A 20,291-nucleotide genomic window follows, 5' to 3' on the forward strand; every position below is an offset into this window, starting at 1 on the left:
TGTAGAGAAGATCTGTGAGGTCTATGAGGAATTATATAATTACAGTAATCACTTGTGATGATACCACATAGTAGTATGTGACTAAGGAAAGGGAGTTTAAGGACACTGTAACTAAAGTTCATCCAGTGTGGAAAGAAATCCCTACTGTTTGAGCAGTATTTTATCACAATCTGAATATGTAATGCAGCTCTGGGACATACAGGCAACACAACCTGTCTAATTTTTTTATGAATTCTTGTATTTTCTCAAGTGAACCATATTAGATGATTCTGACCCAGAAGACAAAAATCAGTCATTTCAGTATGAATATTTAAATATCTTTGTAAACAACCTTATAGTCAAAATATGTTTTTCTTTATAAGTTTTTGGGGTGGTTGGTTTGTTTTTTCAATTAACACTAAGCAAAGAACTTCTAGATATAACAGGGTTTGAATTTAGGAAAGAAAGCATTTGAATAGTAACAAAATCACACAGAAAATTAAACAACCTTTTCTGATTCTGCATCTGTCTCTGAAAATTAACATTCAGTGAAAAAATAGTTTTAGTGAATCACTTCATCTGTAAGTAACCAAAGTGTTTGTAGCCATATGGTACAGCATGTATACTTAAATATGTTTTGAAAAGCTTAATGTATTAGATCATTTGTAGAAGAAAACCAAACAACTAGAAAATATTTATTTATTATTTACCACAAATTTTATTGTGAGAAATAATGTAAAATTTATGTAGCATTCTCAAGTTTCTGGGACAGGTGACTGGTTAGGTGGGATTTTTAAATGTTACATTGATTTTATATTACATATATTCACAGATAGTATGTATGAATGCACAGGTATCTGCCTGTAACTGAGCCAAATTTCCCCTGTTATATTGTATTTTGTGACCTTAGGTGATCAGTTGTATTACTGATACTTGGTTATTGGTGACATACTGAAAGGAAAATCATGTATGCATGAAACACACACAGAGCTAAAAATGAAGTACCAATAAACACGTTTGATATCAAATGACAATATTTGGGCCCTGATCTTAATTGTTAGAAAACTGTGAAGCACTGTCCAAAGACAGAGCTGTGACTAAGGCATCCAGTAGTTACTGGAGCCGACCAAGTGACTTTACTCTCATCTTTACATATGAAGGTAATCAGTGATGCTTTTGCCTGTCTACTTTCCATTTTTGGTGTGGAGGAAGTTTGACCTTACTCTCCTGGCAGGTAGTGGTAATGCCCTTGAGTGAGTGGTGAGTTGTACTGGCCTCTGACTCCAGAACAGCCTGCCATACCATATTTTTCTATATTGACTTCCCTCACCTATCCATGACAATGTTGATAGGGAAAATCCTGACTGTCAACAGTAACATTGGGAAGGGCATTAGCACTTTTCATTTACCTTCACACATTCTGACGTGGCTACATTGCTCTGAGAGATTCCTGTTTTATTTTTTGATTTCTAGGTATCTCCTGTCCAGTTCTGCAATATATGCAGTGCCAAACACCGGGGGCCAGGAAGTGCAATCCTAGAGATGAAGAAATAGCAGTCCCTTAGTTCTCCATCTCAGTCAGTGACACCAAATCTGTTAGGACCATGCAGAGCCACTGTATTTTTCTGTTAGCCATCATTTCTGTATATAATTCTGATTGTGATTTAAAACTGGTCCATGTAATTTATCCAGTTTATTGAATATTTTGGGGAAAGAGAAAATGTGAAAATCTTTCTCTAGTAAGTCTTTGTTATGCATTTTATATGTCATGGTTCCTTTGCTCAGCTTGTTACTTCATTCTGGAACAGAAAAATAAAATAAAATGGGAAGCAAAAAAAACCCCACAGTTTAGAGTTTTGTGTTTGCTATCCATTAATTTGCTTTGCAGTTTGGATCCACATCAGGTTTATGGTTGGATATTGTAAAGAAAAATGTATTGCTGTGAATTCAGCTCACCAGACTACTTCAGTCCTGATTTAGTCTATTAGGGACCTGTTTACTCTGAGACCCACAGAAATTTGACTCCTTTCAGTGGAATTGCTTCAGAACTTGAAGTTGCCTGTATGCCAACTCATATCTTCAGTTAACAAATTTGTTAACTGCAACTTCCATACACTGGAAATTTGCCTTGGTTACACATGCATAGTTCATAGAAACTGGTTAATTTCTCAATTCATTGTCACAATGCAATCGTTTAAAGTGAGCTTTTCTCATGTTCAACTCATCCAGAAACTTTATTTTTAAATGTCAGCAGTAGGTCCTTATGCTTATTTTATCTGTGGTTGAAGTGTATGATTTCATTCAAGTGCAAGGGAAAAAAGCATATCTGACCTTTCAAACATAGGATCTCTAGAAGTTTCTTTTGGCCTGAGCAGTTTAACAGCTAAATTAAATAGATCAAGTGGATGTTAGCAAAACCATATTTTTCATTTCAGCTGTGTTTGTGTTGTAGATCCAAAAGAAATGATCTTTCACAATGTCTTCACAGTACTGTAATCTATTTATAATATATGCTGACTAATCAATATAAGCATCTTTTCCTTAAGAAAAGTAATTTTTCAGAACTCCCAAATTATTTTTCTGCTTTTTAATAACTTGAGTTTGAAAGTGCAAATACAATGTTTTGCCATCAAATTGAACTGTTTAAAGAAGTTAACATACTAAGTTCTGAAACAATGGTATTGCGGTCAATCTGTAAAAATGGAAAATACAATACCTCTAAGTTCTTTTGTACCTTATTCCCATATAAATACATCTTAAAATAATTTATACTGTGGAAAGTTGGATTTCTAGTTTATGCATATTCTTAATATTATTTTAAAATCCTCTGGGCAATTGGCTAAGCTTGTCTAGCAATCTGAAGACTGATCTTTTGTTGTCCACTGTGCAGGTCTGTGTAATACTGGAATAAAATTTTATGTGTTTAGAAATTTTAGGATTTACTCACCATGGTTACATAGGCAAAAGAATTTTTAAAATAATAGATCTCTCAAAAACATAGTAATGAAATTCTGTTGTGTTAATACAGACACCTGAGGAAAGAATAAAAAATGTTGCAAATCATTAATGAACATGGTGTAGGTGGATTAAGAGAAGGATAGGAGGTTTGTAGTGCAGAGCATAGTCTGCATACATCAAGCTTCATTCATAGGAATTAATGCCTGGCTTTGCAGCAGTACATTTTCAGCAGCTAGTTCACGTTTTCAGGTATATTGTTCGTTTATGCATTCTTCACTACACTGATGAGGAAAGATGCTTTGTTTCCTGTAAGTTAAATGTTCTAGTGAGCTCAAGGGTTGTTTCACCATGATGTTCGAGTTATTGCATGCCATGCCTGTAAACAAGTTTCAAAACTTTTTAAACCACCCCCTTCTTCAGTAGCTTTAAGCAGCTTTTCTATATTATATGCTAAGAATGCAATAAGCTGTCAGTTTACAGGAGAAAAATCACATTACCTCTATATATGTATATGGCAAAGTGTCCTGTAGCATAGAGTTGTTATATGGTATATTTTTTTACTTCAGCTTGACCTTAAATTCCCGAAAGCATTTGAGTGTTCTGTGACTCAGTTTGCTAGTCTGCCGTCATCAGCAATCATACTGCATTATACTGTGGCATATTCTTTGCATTATGCAAGTAATTTTAAATCACTGTATGAAAATCTAATAAAAATCTTCTCTAAATCCAAAGCTCCTTTCATTTGGACTTTGGGGATTACCCTTTTCATGTTCCTGAAGTCTAAATTTGCTCGTTAAGATTCAGTAAGAAATGTACAGACCTGACTTTGATTCACTCTTCTTCCTAAGAAGCCTTTACATCATAGAAAACATCTGAGGTTAGAGTCTAAAAGATTCAGCTACCCAAGAGCTTTTCTTCCAAAGAAGAATTTTGCCTAAGAAGTAGCCTTAAAGTTGCAGAGCCTTTCAGAAAAGTACAGAATAGCACTTAATCAGTTTCACCAGCACTTATTTAAGATGTCAAAGTTCTTGTGTTTCTAAGGTAAACTTAAGATAAATGCTATTTTTTCTCTGATACATCCAGTTCTGTGTGAGTTGCTGAGCAACAAGGCAACTGAAAGGATTTGTGATGGATCAAGTAAGTACATATTAGTTTGTCGTATCAAAAGAAAAAAACTACTGTGGCTTGTAGCAGGACATCTGACCACCTGACAAGAACTTATCTCATTAACCAGTGAGATAGCTCAAACTGGACAAGCTGTCATGTAATGAGTTATTTAATTTCATGGGGGTAGCACTGGTCTGGCATCTCCCAACTGCTCTTACTGTTAAAGTGAGATCTGGCAAGATAACTTGTAATTCTGACTGACAGACACTCACAAACTATAAAAGACTCACCAAACTTCCACAGAGCAGAAATCTCATACATTTTCCTAGAAATGTATTTAGTTTCTCCTGTGAGTAGGGATGCCTGCTTTGCAGTTATTCTTCAGGTGTTAAGAATACATTATCATCATTTTGGTGGTAAGTTACATTCCACTCCTAATCAATACTATTTCTTTTGCTAGCTTTACTATAGATACCTTGATACAGTGAAGTGTTATATGTTGCACTGTAATCTACTAGTAGGTCTTTAGTTTTTATACTGTGTAGTAATTCTGAGTAAGATCTTTCATCTGTTATCTCTTGTCTATTTAATAAATAATTCCTTTTTATATAGACTTGAACTGCCATCCTTAGAACTTGCAGGCCAAAGTGATTTCTGAAATATAAACTGTTGTCAAAATCTGAGGCTAAGGCAGGGCTTATTTGAAGCTCCCACTCTGTGGCAGGCTAAAGTGAGTCTTCGGATGATGTTTCTCATCTGTCCTCGTTTTATTATTGTAAACCCGCAATTTTGTGTCATAGGCTTGGTGACAATGTTGGACTACACTGAAGATTTTGGTGGGCCCAAGTGAGTGGGGAGCTAGAGGTGTCTGCTGAGCATGAGGCTATTTAGTCCTGCTGAGTGCTCACTTAAAGTGACAACATCAGGATAAAAGTAGATTTCTGCAAAAGGAAGGGTTAATCTGTTCTACCAGATCAATGATGTATTGAATCAGCTGTGTGTGGCACTTGGGCAAGAGTCTGTTGGCCACCCTGACATGATTCAGTGGGTCAGTTAATACTTCAAGAAGTCGTTCTAAATACAAAGGTATGTTCTCTATAGCTGCACTGCAGGAAACCTTGAACACATTAGGTATTGTGTTTTGGAACATGAGTAAGCGCAGTGTCTGACACTGATCTTGAGTTACAGAGCAAGAGCAAAGACCAAATGAGTTGCTTCTCCATTTTTGGATCCATATCGTATTCCTATTTGGAATAACTGCTTTCATGGACAGTTATTGCCAAGGATTTGTCAAGCACTACTGTAAATCAACTAACAAGAAATACCAAGTGGTCTGTTATGTTTCAAAATGTGTTTTTGGTAAAAGACTCTGCTTGCAACATCTATTCCTACATTTTGGCTGATAATTGGGTTGCGGCTATCAATGTTCTGTATAGATGACGCAGGTTGATTGAGCAAGTTTTCATCTTAGGAAATTTGATGGCTTACCATCTTAGGCTTAATGTTCATTCAGCTGGAGTCTTTTAAACAGGCAGCATTTTATTCTTTGCTGTTGAGTACAGTACCACAGTGGTTTTCTGCTTGGTGAGTGGAGTTCCTTACTAATTCAAGGGAACTGGAATTGCAAATCTCTTAAATAAAAATTTCATGGTGTATTTCCCGCTTCTGAAGTGTTGTGATTCAAGTATTTTATGTCTGCAGTCACCTTGAAAATACAGTGTCATCTTTGCAGGTTGGTTGCACTGGTCCCTGCCTATGTTATTTGATAGCAGTTTGGGAAAACGCAGAAAAATTCTTACCTAATGCTGAACAAGGGTGATTATCTGAATGAGAAAAATCTCTCTGAGAAGCCAGTTCTCCCTCTCTTGCTGTACAATTCTGACCTCTTATTCAAGCAGCATAACTTTTACCCCTGTTTATAAATGCTAGACATAACATCAGGGTCTCTTCCTCTCTAGAAAGCTTCCCCCTTGAGTGCATCTCTGCCAGATACTAGGCTATAAATCAGCTTTCAAAACAATTTAAACAAGACTTGTAAGAAAAACATACCTCATTTAGAGAATGGCTCTTTAATTATATACTTTTGTGCCTGTCCTCTAATTCTGCTATGCCATGAAAGATTAATTTTCTCTTGGCGTAAGAAACATCTCTAGATAATGTTTCTTTTCTGTTCTTCAAGACAAGGTGTGCTTTCTTTTACTGTAATCAAATATTAAATTATGCAGAAAACAGGACATCAGAAGTGTCTGAGGCATCAAATGTAGAAGAGAATAGAGTGTGTGAGAAGTTCTAAGAGACGTCAATGAGTCATAGTGGGAATGACCTAAATTTAGCCTTAAAAGGCTTCCATAAATGAGGATCATAATAAGCTTTTGCAATAGATCAGGTCTTGGGGGTTCTGGTATGTTCTGACTGCAAATTCACCTAGGAGTCGGTAATCTTAATGGACAAGGCTGCCAGTGGCATCTCTTCCTGGATTGTGCTTAGGGCTAGTCATGGTGCAGGAGTCAGAAATGTGCTTAGTGAAGGCTGATACCCCTTCAGCCTGAAGGAGCTGCCAGAGGTGGAGGTGTAGCAGTGTCATTAAGGGTTAGGAAGTGGTAGGAGCTGCAGAGGGTAATTAAATTGTTGGTAGAGCTTTTCTCCTCTTGCTTATAGTCAGATCCCAGTGGGATTCCAGTCCAGTTAGGCTGACAAGGTAATGATATCTTGGTGTCTGATAGCTGTAAAATCACATCTAGCAAGATGTCAGCTGGTTGACATGTTCCAAATAGTGTTCATGTAGGATACAGATTTTAGCTGTTTCTGGTGAGAGTGATGGATGGCAACCACAGTAAATAAGTTGTGGGGTTTTAAAAAATCAGGGTGAAATGTTCTTAAAAATTAGTAATTGTATCACATTTTATCATGTGCTCACAATAAAGTAGTAGCACTGGGAGGTGCAGATGACAAAATATTTTTGTTGTGTAGGACCCATTCAGCTATTGTTACACATGCTGGCACAAGAATCACTGAAGCACTTTTCGGTGTGTCCAGCTCTAATTGGCTCTATTGAGTCTTCATCTGGAATTTCTTCAAATTAATGAAGATCTTTAGTTAAGCAAAGCCATAGGTGGGAAGCATTTTCCCCTGTGTTTCCCTGAACATTTGAGCCAAAAATATATTTCTGGCATAGCTTAGTTCTATGTTATGGAGATTTTCATTCTCTCTGCAGTATCAAAAACTTTCCAGTGATGTGCGAAGGGAAGTATGTTCCATTTACATTCTTCCATTGTTGGAAAACGCAGTTTTCCAGCAAAACTTGTGTTAGCTGAGTAGGCCTGCACAAAGCCTCAGCATAGTCAGGCCTCAGTAAAAATCCTAGTAAAGTGTCATGAGAAGCTAAAACTTGGGAACCACAGCTGTGCTTTTGAGCTGTGAGAAAAATGTTATGAGAAAAGATAGGGAGTCAGAAGTGTTATGAGAAAAGATAGGGAGTCACCAAGAAAATCCCTGAATATGTGAGAACAAACTGCAGATACATGTGTAGCTATAATTAGAAACATCTGTAACAGTATATAAGTTTCTCATTTAGTGAAATAAAATAGAACTTGCTTTATGACTTATGTTAAGTCGTGTGTGAGTTCTCCTCGCCGTTCGTTATTCCATAATCATTCTTTCTCTCTTTTCTCCTTCTTCCCTTCTCCACTCACCATCCCTCTCCAAATATGTGCATTGGAGTGAGTGTCCTTTTTTTTAATTGTGCAGTGATTTGCAGTCATTTTCTGCAAACACACTGTGCTGTGTATGTGTTAAAGTATGTATTTTGCATGCCCTGTGGAAGGTAGCCAGGTCTTTGTTCATCCTTATATACTAGGAGAGTTCATTACCTGGTGTCAAGCTAAGGAAAATATTTTCCTTCAGATGCAAACTTTACAGGACAATATTTTCAATGGTGCCATGATAAGGTAGGAAAGGGCCTCTCAAGATCATCTAATCCAGTTCCTCTGGATTAGTTCCTCCAGCATTGGTTGCTCCATCACCTTCCCAGGGAGTGATTGAGTCTTTACAAGCATGTGGTTTTCCAGATCCTACTTTCTCTCTAAAGTTGATGATGTGGTTAAAATGAGAACTACAGCCTTGAAGGGTGAGATTTACTTTTTTCCAGTCTTCAGAAACCTCTTCTGATTGACATGGTCTTTCAAAGATAATAAAGAACATTTTCTTCAAACTTTAGGCTTTTTGCCTGGGTATTTTATAATGTTGCAGTCTAGTCCAGAGATAAAGCCAATGTAAACTACTGTGGGGCTAAATCATGGTCCCCAGCCAAAGAACAGATATTCCTAAGTGTCGCTGTTGAGCAGCTAGCAGAGTAATGAATGCATCGGTTCTCAGTGGCAAGAAGGAATGACCTTTATTGTTTTGATTTCATCACATTTATAGAGTTCTCAAAAGTCACCCAGATTGGTCAGTCAGAAGCCTTCCCCCAGGCCTGATTGGCCAGCCCTGCACTGCCCAAGTTCTGGGACACTGTTCCAAAACATCCAAACTTTATCTTTATTTACAAAACACAAGAAAACCTCTCATGGGAAAAACTGTGCTAGCCACACCTAAGTGCTTGGCTTGGGCAGAATTGTGTTATTCACAGAAACAGCACTGACTTCCTTAGCAGTGCTAAAAATACAGCTACACTTGAGCATGTGTAAAGAGCCAATTAATTTTGATTTGTCTCAACACTGATTGTCAGAGGCACGTGGGGGAGAGTGTGCACATGTGCCACTTGCAGGAGTCAAGACGGGAGAAGGCCCTGTCTCTGCGGACACTTTGCCTGGCAACCATTTAATGTCTCACATGGGACAGGCTATCAGTAGGGGAACACCAGACACTGTACTCTCCAGAGACATTCTCCAGTCCGATGGCGAGATGTCCTCACCAGTGGACTGCAGTGGAAGGTTGGACTGAGCCAATTGTCTCCTGCCAGCACACTTGGGGAGGAGCCGGAGCCATAAAAAGTAACTGCACCACCAGGTTCGAGACACTGCTTTTTGCTTTTGAGGCTTTTTCAGCAGCGGGGGATCGCTCAGTGGTTGGCTCACGGACTCACTCACTGGCTCAGGGGCTCGCTCACTGGTGCCCTTTTTGCCGTGGCTCCAGCCTGACTTTTGGTCTTTCCGCCCTCGCTGGTTCTCCCCCATCCTCGCGTATCCTCCTTCCCTCTCACTGGGCGCCTGGGAGGACACCGGCTGACCTCCGAGTCGCGTGTAACCTGTGCCCTGCCCTACTCCTTCGCCCGTCCCGGCCGCCGCCTGTCCTGCCTCCCTGCGACCCTCGTCAACGCCTGCCTGAGCCATCTGTGTCCAGCCCTGCCTGCTTCCGACCTCCCTCCGCTGCCGCTGGCCCCGCCGCGACGCTGTCCAGGGTCCCGCAACTCCTGCCCGATGCCCATTCCCTGCGTGCCCGGCCGCCCGTCACCGCGGAGCTGTGCCTGCGGAGCCGCGCCTCTCCGAGAGCTGTGCAGGCTCCCCGGCAGGCAGCGTGCACAGCACACCCTCTGCCGCTGGACATCGACGGTACTCCCCGACCCTCTGGTGGTAACGCCCGCTTTTCCCCTCTGTCTTCTCTTCCCCTCCCTCCCCAATTCCTTTTCTATTTTCCTTCTTTTCTGTCCGTCCTACCTCTCCTTAGCAGGACAATTACGTCTTTCTCTTTTTTGTTTGTTACCAGTAAGCGGTTCTCAGATACAAAGTTTGTCTCGGTTGACTTAATTTCATTCCCTGCCATCTAATTCTAGAAGAATTCGCAGTTCCCCTTAGTGGAACACAACAGCATGTTTCTGGCACACAAATTTTCTTTGCTGCTGCTTTCTTTCACAGGTAACTGCTACTCTTGTCTTGCTTGCCCATATAAACGACTGCTCTTGCAGCTCTCACCAGCTGAGAATTGCAGTCCAAATCATCTGTTTCCCCATTGTCTATTCTAAGAGCTATGTCAAGCTGCTTTAAAGCTGTTAGTCTTGCATCAACAAAACGAGCAGATGTAATATGTTTTCGTTTCTGATAATGAAGGATGAAGCTGGACACTTATTTGTCTCTTAAATTGAAAGGAAGAAAGAATGAAAATACATTGCATGTGGTAGGAAGAGGAAAAAATGGCAAGCCCTTTTTTGGGGAAGGGGGGAGAAATTTTATTTCTTAGGAGAATCAGTATAGATGATTTCATTTGCATGCAAAATAATTTGGGGGGGGAGGCGCTTTGTAAATTATGCAGGCTTGTGATGCCTGTGCTAGACAGGAGAGATGAGACATTACGGGCTCAAGTCAGTCATCAGTGCATACAAAATCATCTGCAGCCATTATATAGCTTAGTGAAAGTTCTTCTTTTATAGGGTGTCCTGTATTTCCTGCCCATTCTCTTGGGTTTACTTTTCATGATAGAACTCATTGTTAACAGCCTGAAGAGCAGGTAGCCTGGATGTGCATGCTACATGTATCTATGGAAATAGACATATCTATGGCTATAGCCACATATATCTATGGATATAGACAGCTCAGCAATCAGAGGCTCCAAGGTTGCAAGCTGATGTCAGGATGACCTTTGATAGCTGAATCCTGTGTTGGAGCTTTGGAAAGCTGAGACAGCTTTTGTTCCTGCTGAAACTGATAACAAATTTGCCTCAACTTAAATGAGAACAGCATTTGACCCTCCTTAGAAAGCAGAATGCATGATGAAAAAATACTATCAAATAAATATATCAGGAATTTTTCTTTTTGATATGTAAGACAGCCTGTAGCTGCCTAAATGCAGTAGTACAAAATCACTTTAGTAGTGGGACTTGTTGGTCATCTGTAGGATTTACATCTGAAGTGGTTTACAACTTTCATTTATCATTCTAGGAAACAGTGAACCATTTTAATTAGTAATGTATACTTCCAAAACAGTATTAAAGCAAACTTACAATGTGTACTTCCAAAACAGTATTAAAACAAACTTAAAAAGGTATTGAATGACATTGTACTTCGTGTTGCTACTGTGAAACATGGGTGTGTTGATGGTTGTTGTTTTTAATTTCTTCTTCCCTTATGCTGTACTGAAGCGTTATACTAGAAGGGCTCATGTCATTGGATCTGGAGAATGAAAATCAAATGTTGCACAATGAGATTAGATAAAGAAATTAAATTATCAGGATTTCCTAAAGAGTTTTTTCTAGATATTGAATCTTTCTTCTCTCCCTATGTAGCTCACCCCAACCAGTTCTTTTGTAACTGCAACCAGCCTTTATGCTGAATTGATTCAAACCATGTTACTGAATTCATAAAGTGGCAGATGGTGAGATGATTTTGTATATTTTGTTGGACATGAATCCCAGCAAATGAAATCCCAAACTGGTCACTAACTTCTGGTGTGATTTATTCTTACCATTTGATTCTGGCCTACTGCAAAATTCTGTATATCTTTGTGGGGGGAAAGAAAACCCAAACCTAAAACAAACAAAAAAAATTCTTATTTCCCTTTTTGTCCATTGAGATGATGGAGGTATTATCTCAAGAGTATTCATAGTAACTGTTGCCAGGACATAATCATGTATGAGAAATAACCTAAAAGGAGTTTGAAATACTGAACAATTAGGTCTAACACTTCTAAATATTCCCAGTAGCTGAAGCATGAAAATTAGAAAGGCAGAGACTCAAAATATACTTGAGAAAATAGTGGTAAAAAGGGATTCTGTAATTATAACGAGGTCGGTTCCACCTAAACTGGTATGGAATTAAGTTTCTGGCACTGAAATAAGTTAGAGGTGTTTTAAAACAAAAACTATGAAGGAACTTTGTTAGTCTTTACCCCGAAGACTCAAAGGGTGAAGCAGAAAAAAACTGTAAAGCAAAAAGACAGATTTTGACATATTTCACACAGGAAACAAACATTAAAAAGCAAACAAACAAACAAATAATAACTAAAACCTGCAATTTGGTAACATAAGATTCAGAGTAAAATGTAATGTGTTCATAGAAATGCTGTTTGGAAGGGATTTCTGAAGGTCATCTACTTCAGGCTTGAGGCTTTGCTGAGAAGGAAGTATCACCAAGACACCACGGTACCAACATTAAAATTATGTAGAAGTATTAGAGAAAACCCTGTGAACAAAAGGCAGGCACTGTTAAGGGAAAATTAGAATCAAAGGAGGTAAATAAATGAATACTGTCAAAAGGTAATAGAGAATCAGAAATTACTTCCATATTATGCCTGAATATGAAGCATAATAACATTGTGAGACACTTGACCAATACGGTAGCACAGAGTGCAAGGAGTCAGGGACAGAAAGAGCAGTAACACTGCCACACTTCAGCCATGCCTGTGTAAATCACAGTGGAGTATCATGAGAAAATCCCATTTTCAGTGCTACACAAAACTACCCCTCAAAGCACCTCATCAGGGAGCACAAAAGGAGGAGGAGTCCTTGACTTTTGCCCTGGGAGCTGCACGGAACCTGAATGCTACAACTGAAAGGCACTTATTAAGAGAGTCCTTAATGTGATCATATTCAATGTCCTTGTAGGATGTAGAAGTGTCCTGGCTAACCCAAAATAAGATTGTATTCCATATCTATTTGTGCCCAAAAATGGTTACTGTCTCTTTGCGGCCCAGTGGTGCATCTGGAACCAGAATAGCAGGGCAGCGGGGAGTTGCTGGTCTCTTTGAAATTTGGGGCACCTGAGCCAACTCCCTCTTGTGCCCACCAGTGTTTCCTGAAGGCAGAGGCCCTGCTTCAGAAGGAGTTGATTTGGGTGGGTTTCTGGGCTTGCAAGAGCAGCCACTCAGAAAAACTGCATTTCTGCAATCACAAACTGTTCCAGAGTGAATTTAGCAAACTCTATTGACAGTGCAATCCTCCGGGGATGCCAGGATACCCTTTCTCTCCACCTGCAACACACCAGTGGCTCAGAGGACAGCAGCACCAACACTGGCCGAGTCCAGCAGGTGGCAGAAGGAAGTGGCGGGTGGTGGAGCTGACCCCACATATGCTGGCAATTCCCATCTGCCGCTAGAACTGCTTTGTAAGCTCATACCTTCCCAGGAGGATTCCTTTTGTCTGCCATCCTTTCCCTTTGTGTCCCAGGCTGCCCAGTCACCTGCGAAGGCCGCCATCTTGGGGGGTGGGTCAGACATAATTTTCCCTTTGTCTCCCTGCACACTGTCAGCAGTGGGGACCACCATCTTGGAAGGGAGATTTCCAACATTTCGGGTTCTCTTTGTTCCCATGGGGCTCATGACATTTAGCAATTTTATATCTAGTGTTTATTTACTGTTATTTTTTTGCCTATTGCTGTTTCAGTTGTTAGTTAACAGTTATTCTTTCACTCGTATTCCTTCCTGATTGGTGGAAAGGGATTGGTTGAAACTGAGGCGAGGTAACTCATTTCAGAATGTCCACCTCTTTAAATTGTCTTAGACCAAGAGAAGCAAGAAAGCAATCTGTCAAAGTAAGCTTAAGTGTTAAAAAAATTAACAACAACTATATAAAAGGGAGCAAATTAAAAGCAGTAAGGTGTTTTTACGTCATAGGAAAAGTGCTGAATTCATACAAGTGGACTTTTTAAAAAGCATCTCCCCTTTATAAAGCAAGCCTTGATAGACAGCAAAACCAAGAGACTGTTTAGATGTAAACAAATCTTTCAAAAAAATGCATGTTTTATTTACAAAAGGAAAACAGAAAGGAACATTACATTCTGGGAAGCTGCAATAAAGTAGGCTAAGAGACTCAAAAGAAGCAATATGATAAAATGGGCAAAGCTTACAATAAAACCCCCATTAGCTATCTTTATAGAAGACTACCAGTAGAAAATTGAAGCAAAAAACAGAGACTCCAGCAGGAGAAATAAGTCAGTTCTTTGGCCTAAGTATTGAATAACTATTTATTATGATAATGTTAAGAGAAACCCTAGAGTGGGGCATTTTTTAACACAGAAACTTCTGAAATTAAACTATTTTTAGAGAACGTAGGGAAAAAAAATACATAGAATCAAACTACATGCATGAGTAGGCATTCACCTAAAACTGGTGAATCTCGAAACAGGATATTGCTCTACAAATAAATGTTATATGTAAATTGTCTTCAAAGTGAGTTCTGATACTGGAAAAATGGAAAGTAGTAAATATGACACTAGTATTTTCTGAAAGGCTCCATGACAAATTCATAAAAATACAGACCAGTAATTCTCATTCCACACTGGATAAATCAATAGAAGTTCTGTTTTTAAAAAAGAACATGTAGATACACCTATTTTATATCTTCTATTTGGGAAAGTGAATATGGATTATGGAGGAGGAAGTTATGCCTCCCTTTCAATTGAGTTTCTAGAATGACTTGATGAACCTTTCATTAACTGATTCACATGATATAGTGTTTTAACCCTTGAAAAAAATCTAAAAGCTCATACTAAAATCCTTTAGGATTAAAAAAAAATCAAGGACCTGGAGGCAGGACGTGATGCATGGTTAGTAACTTTGGTGATGACACTAAACTGGGAAGTGCTGCTGACTCTCCCATGGGATTAGAGGCTTTGCCTTGCAGAAGGATCTGGATTGATTGGAGTATAAATCACCAATGACATGAAACTGAGCAAGGCCAACCAAATGCTGGATTCTGCACCTGGGATGGAGTAATTCCAGACATGAGTCTGAACTGGGAGAGGCGTGGCTGGAGAGCAGCCCTGCAGAAAGGGTCTGGGAGTGCTGGTTGGCAGGAAGCTCAATGGGATCAGCAGTGTGTGTGTGCCCTGGCAGCCAGGAGAGCAGACCTCATCCCGGGGTGAGTCAAACACAGCATCACCAGCCAGCCCAGAGAGGTGATTATCCCACTGAATTCAGCACTGGTGCAGCCTCACCTCGACTGTTGTGTGCAGTTCCGGGCCCCACCATTCATAAAGAATAGGAGAGTACTTGGTGTCCTGAGAAGGGCACCAAAGCAGGGCAAGGGGCTGGCAGGAATGTGCTCTGAGGAGCAGCTGAGGGCACTGGGCTTATCTGGGTTGGAGAGGAGGAGGCTGAGGGGTGATCTCACTTCTCCCTACAGCTTCCTGAGGAGAGGAAGTGGAGAGGAAGGTGTTGAGCTCTTCTTTCTCTCCCAGTGCCAGAACACATGGCGAATGGCTCAAAGTTGCATCCATCAGGGGAAATTCAGACTTGACATGAGGAAACATTTCATGACCCAGAGGGTGGCCAAAACCTGGAACAGGCTTCCTGGAGAGGTGGTCGATGCCTTCCCCACCCATGCCTGTCAGTGCTGAAGAGGCATTTGCTCAGTGTCCTTAAAGCCACACTTTAACTTTGGTGAGCCCTGAAGTGGTCAGGCAGTGGAATTAAATGGTCATTGTAGCTGAGCTATTCTATTCTATTCTATTCTATTCTATTCTATTCTATTCTATTCCATTCTATTCTATCCTATTCTATTCCATTCTATTCTATTCTATTCCATTCCATTCTATTCTGTCCTATTCTATTCCCTGTGCACACCATGAGTTGAATAATGATAAAATGATAAGACTGTTACAGATGACAGGGTGTTTCAGCTCCAAAACCACTTGAAATAACACATAATAAGGGCTAGCATGTTGAGTAGAAGTCTAGAATCTTCTTCTCGATATTTTCAAGCTGCATTCTACAGGTCCCTTGAAGGTCCACATGTAAGGTCCAATAGATGATACCTTTAAAACTTGCACTGAGCATGTGAATGTCTTTTATCTTCTTTTGCCTCTCATGTGACATAGAGAAGGTTGTTCCAGAAAACAACTGTACAGCTGAAATTTGAGCTGTGCAGCTGAAATTTCTGTGGACATGAGATAGCTACAGCATTTAGTTCCTCAAACTACAGCCTCTTTTTTTTCTAGTGTTTTTCTTCACTACTTCTTCACACAAAAAAAGCTGCAGCTAACTTTAAGGCATACTTCACAACTGAAAGAGAAATGATGCTGGGATTATAATGGCTCCATGCAAGGTTTCATTCATGACTCTTCTGATGCATGTTTATCAGGTACACAGCCACTTTTCCCATGGTCCCTGAAATGAGTGAAAGAGGGTTTGGGATTAATGAATCTGAGTAAATATTTTTCCATTTTAATTTGTTCTAAAGTAGCAGATTTATTTTGATGTTGATTTAAAGTCAGTTAAAATATCTTAAGGAAACAGGAAGCTGATTTAAAGTAGCTCCTCTATGTAACCTCAGTGATTTCTGATGTGGAGGTGAGTGTCCTGTGTCCAGGCAGGAAGTCCACAAGGACTCTTGGTAGTGGTAGTAACTGGTGTCAGGCTGGTGTGTCAACAGAAAACCTATGTTTGTGAGAGTCTATAAGAGGCTCTGCATGAGCTCACTGTAGCAGGCTGTCATTCCCTCCCCCTGATGTCAGATGCTTCCCCATTTACTGCAATGATAGCTCACTTAAGGGACACATGCCAGCCTTGGCCCTGTACAAGGTCCCCTACTCTAAGCCATTTGATCTGCTTCATTTGATACCAGCTGTACCAGGATGCTGAACTTTCCCCTATGAATGAGCCAGCAAAAGCAATTTAGCATTCCTATTCTAAGCATGAAAGAGAAGCGAAGCAGGAACCTTGTTTCATTTACTGAGTGTGGGAAACTTGGATCCGTCTTTCTTTCAAGTCAGTATTTGTCCCTGGTTTTGTCTCTTTTCTACCCTCCCACTGCATCTCACCATAGCAGGCTTCTGGATGGCTGCTGCTTGGGTTTAGGCATGGAGGGTGGAGGTGACACACTAGAAGGGAGCACTGCAGTCCTTCTGAGACAGCCATCATTGCTCTGCTGTTATTAATCTTTCATTGGCATTGAGAGGTGGCATGACGGCTGTCATTGACTTGGGAGCAAATAGAATCAATTATTTCATTCAGCCAGAATCTCTCATTGAGAATGTCACTGCAGCACTTCCAGCTCCTGAGACTACTGGGTGGTACAACAGAAGCCCATACCTAAAGTAGCTGCAGTCCTGAGAAGTCAACATGGTTAGGTTTTAGAAGGATGGTGAAGAAGAAAATTAGCTGGTGCTAATTCTGAGATCCCTGGACACCAAAATGGCTTGATAAATACACAAGGTCAGGATGACCTCATACATGATGGCTTGCTGTTTGGATTAAAGTAAATGCATGAAAATTGCACAGGGTCCAGCCAGTACATAGGTCTTAGGTCCTCTTCACGTGGTTTTCACAAAAATGTAAATAGAACTCTTTGTAACCTCGTTTATATGTTGGGTATCTTTCTATCATGTGACTGAACTGTAAAACTGAAAACAGGAAACAGCTAAAAATAGCAATAATAAAAAAGAAACAATGAGTAAAAAGGCAGATGAAAATACATAACACAGAACCTTACCGTGGTGAAAGCAAAATCTCTGTCTTGCCCTCTGACCTTGGAGCAACCATACCAGAATGATGTGGCAGAAATCCATATTTTGGAGTGATTTCTTAATACTGAAAAAGTGAGAACAGCTAGGCCAGCATCAGAGAGCAGCATAATGTGAGTGGAGCCAAGTAAGTTGTGCTAAGGATTCAGTGTCCTCCTTACAGATGCTTTACCTGGCTTGCTTTAGAATCAGTCTACTCTGGTCCTCTGGTCTGTGTGCCAGCAGACAACTGTAGCAAGAAAGATCAACTCTGGAAGCACATTTTCTGGTTTAGTTACATACAAAAGGAATCCAGTTTGCATATTTAGACTGCTCTGAGGCATGAACCAAAGCACTGTGAGTCAGCATGATTGAAGAATGGCCTAAGTCACAAGACCAACATAGATGAGTGACAGTCTGTGGTTGTATTCTCCACCTATGAAGACATGATAACAAAACTCAGCCAGAACTGTATGGAAACTTGGTTTGGTAGATTTGTAATGTTTTTTAGGAAAAAAAGTAAGGGTACATTTATACTATATATGGCAACATAGTTAATTTGGTTTTTATACATGCTATCCCTCAGATGTATTCAGTTTTACATCTGCAGTTTGTTGTTTTTCTGGACTCCATTTGGATGAGCTGTGTAAAGCAAGAATTATGAAAGGAGGACCTCAATATGGCAACAGTTAAAATCACAGCAGTAATTTTAATTATATTCAGCCATTCATCCTTCTTTTCAATACAACATTTAAGCCTAATTTAACTATGAAATACAGCAGAAAAAAAATGGTACTATCTTACTCAAAAGATATTTGATTGCTTTTCTCAGTTATGTATTTTAAGAAGCAAAAGGATGGTGTGTAACCAGCTATAGCATCTCCTCCTAATGTTGTGTTAATCTGTTTATAAGATTGCATTTTTGTGTCTGCAGTACATTTACACCTCAAGATGCCGGTGAGTATTCTGCCAGAGTGCAGAAATAGCCCTGCTTTGCAGACTAAATCAGTTCCACTTGAATATTTTAGAGATCACCTTTGAGATAAAAAATAAAAATGAAAATGAGTAAAAATATTCTGGTGACGCATCTTTCGTATGATATGTTTTTATTCACACATAAATCCATTTTTCATTTAGTTACCTTTTAACTTCACAAATAAAGCAGAAATGGGTTGGGAAAAAAGCATGGTACATGCACTGTCATTGTTTCCAGGGTTTTAGTTTTATTTTGTACTTCTCAATTCTCAGTAAAATTAATCTTATAACCAAATGTTCAGAACTGGAGATTCTCCTTCAGTTGGTACTTCCAAATTCTGCAGTTTTAGCTACTACTGCTAACGAATATATATAATTTACACTTTTTAGAGCAAATGGTTTGTTCCAAAGTGGACTTGTTTTCTCTAGTTTATCCTAGTTTATTAGGAGCCTGTCCTCTGTTACCTGCTGACCAGTCCTGCAATGCAATAAATATATTCACATCAGTAGTTCTTATCAGCACATGCCTTGTGTTCTCAGCTGCACAATACTCAAAAAAAATCACTGGATTATGGACAAGGTAGTTCCAAGAGTCTCACTGCCCTCAGTAAACTTCAGAACAAATTCACACAATTTTGGATATCTAATATAATTTTTCTGATCATTCAACTTTTCAATTTCTCCATAGGCAGATGAATTACCAAACACTGGTAAGAAGATTTTCCTAATGAAGTTAATTAGGTACTTTAGAAGTACCTCTGTAGGTGTAGGAAAATAACAGTGGTGGTCAGCTTGCTGCCTTTAGTTATCTTGTCTATTCTGAAATTGTAACAGCTATCAGTTAGCTGCCTTTCCTTTTTCTGTGGTAAGTTATGCACAGCATCTCTTAGGATTAATAATGGCTGTTCCTCTCATTTCTGATGTTCCAATATAGTCATAATCTGATTTATTTATAGTTGTGACCTGATTTATTAAGATATTACAGTAATATATTGGGACTGCTTCCATGTCTACCTTAAAAGGGATGCACAAGGTATCTGGAATTCATAAATGCTGTGGTGTAACACATGATGGATTACCAATGTAAAAATCATAGCATCAAAACTATGTTGTGATCCTAGAACAATGAAAAATATTTTAAAAATTTAAAACTTCTGAACTGTTGGTCTTGTACAAAACTCTTGTGGTTTCATGTTGACATCAGCTTTACTTCTGCTTCCATTAAAGTTTACTGTGGTGGTGCATGATACCACCTCAGGAACTGCTGGGGAGCCAAGTGGTTCCAGTACATCAGGGTTTCACTGGTGGCAAACATCCCAGTCGAAGTAACATGATAAGTCCCTCCCCAAATTATGTAAATCCCCCTGGCTGTAACCTAACCCCTGACTCCATCCCTCCCCTCTCCCCACTGGTTGTGGTGTTCCCCCCACCTCCTCTCCCCTGACCCCAGGTGATCCCTATATCTAGGGACACCAAGGGCTTCTCTTTCTCTTTCACCCTGGAACCCTCTGGAATAAACATCTGGAATATCCAGCTGATTGAGCCTCTGGATTCTTTGTCTCTGGTAACGCATGAGCTATCCAGCTCATTACATCGGTTCACTAAGAAAAATATGTGTCTTTAAACTCACATTAAAGAAGAATTAAAAGAACCAGCTACAGAGAAACTTCAGAGCAAAACTCTTCATCATATTTGCATAGGCAACTGCATTAAGGTTGGGTAGTACCAAAGCCTATGTTAAAATTAAAGTTGGTTTGTGTTGCACAGAGCCAAAACGCATGGATGGATGCATCCTCTGCCTCAGAGAATAAGATCCTAAACAAAAGCATATTCAAGAAGTTTCCATTTACTGAGATAGCAACTGGGGCAGGCCTTGGCACCCCAGAACTTCAAAGAAGCTTTGTA

At 39.6% G+C, this 20,291-nt stretch overlaps 1 protein-coding gene across 1 annotated transcript in view; it reads left to right on the forward strand.

The window, feature by feature from the left end:
- The window catches only part of VPS41 (VPS41 subunit of HOPS complex), a 112,516-nt gene extending 110,698 nt beyond the window's left edge, over positions 1–1,818 (forward strand). The window contains exon 29 of the mRNA XM_085051602.1: positions 1,453–1,818. Within this exon, the coding sequence (XP_084907728.1) occupies positions 1,453–1,533 (81 nt within the window). The 3' untranslated portion in view covers positions 1,534–1,818. The remainder of the gene's footprint in view (positions 1–1,452) is intronic.
- Positions 1,819–20,291: the final 18,473 nt, after the last annotated feature.

The sequence above is a fragment of the Lichenostomus cassidix genome, chromosome 2 (genome assembly GCF_008360975.1).
Source record: "Lichenostomus cassidix isolate B80296 chromosome 2, HeHo_3.0, whole genome shotgun sequence".
Classification (NCBI taxonomy): Eukaryota; Metazoa; Chordata; class Aves; order Passeriformes; family Meliphagidae; genus Lichenostomus; species Lichenostomus cassidix.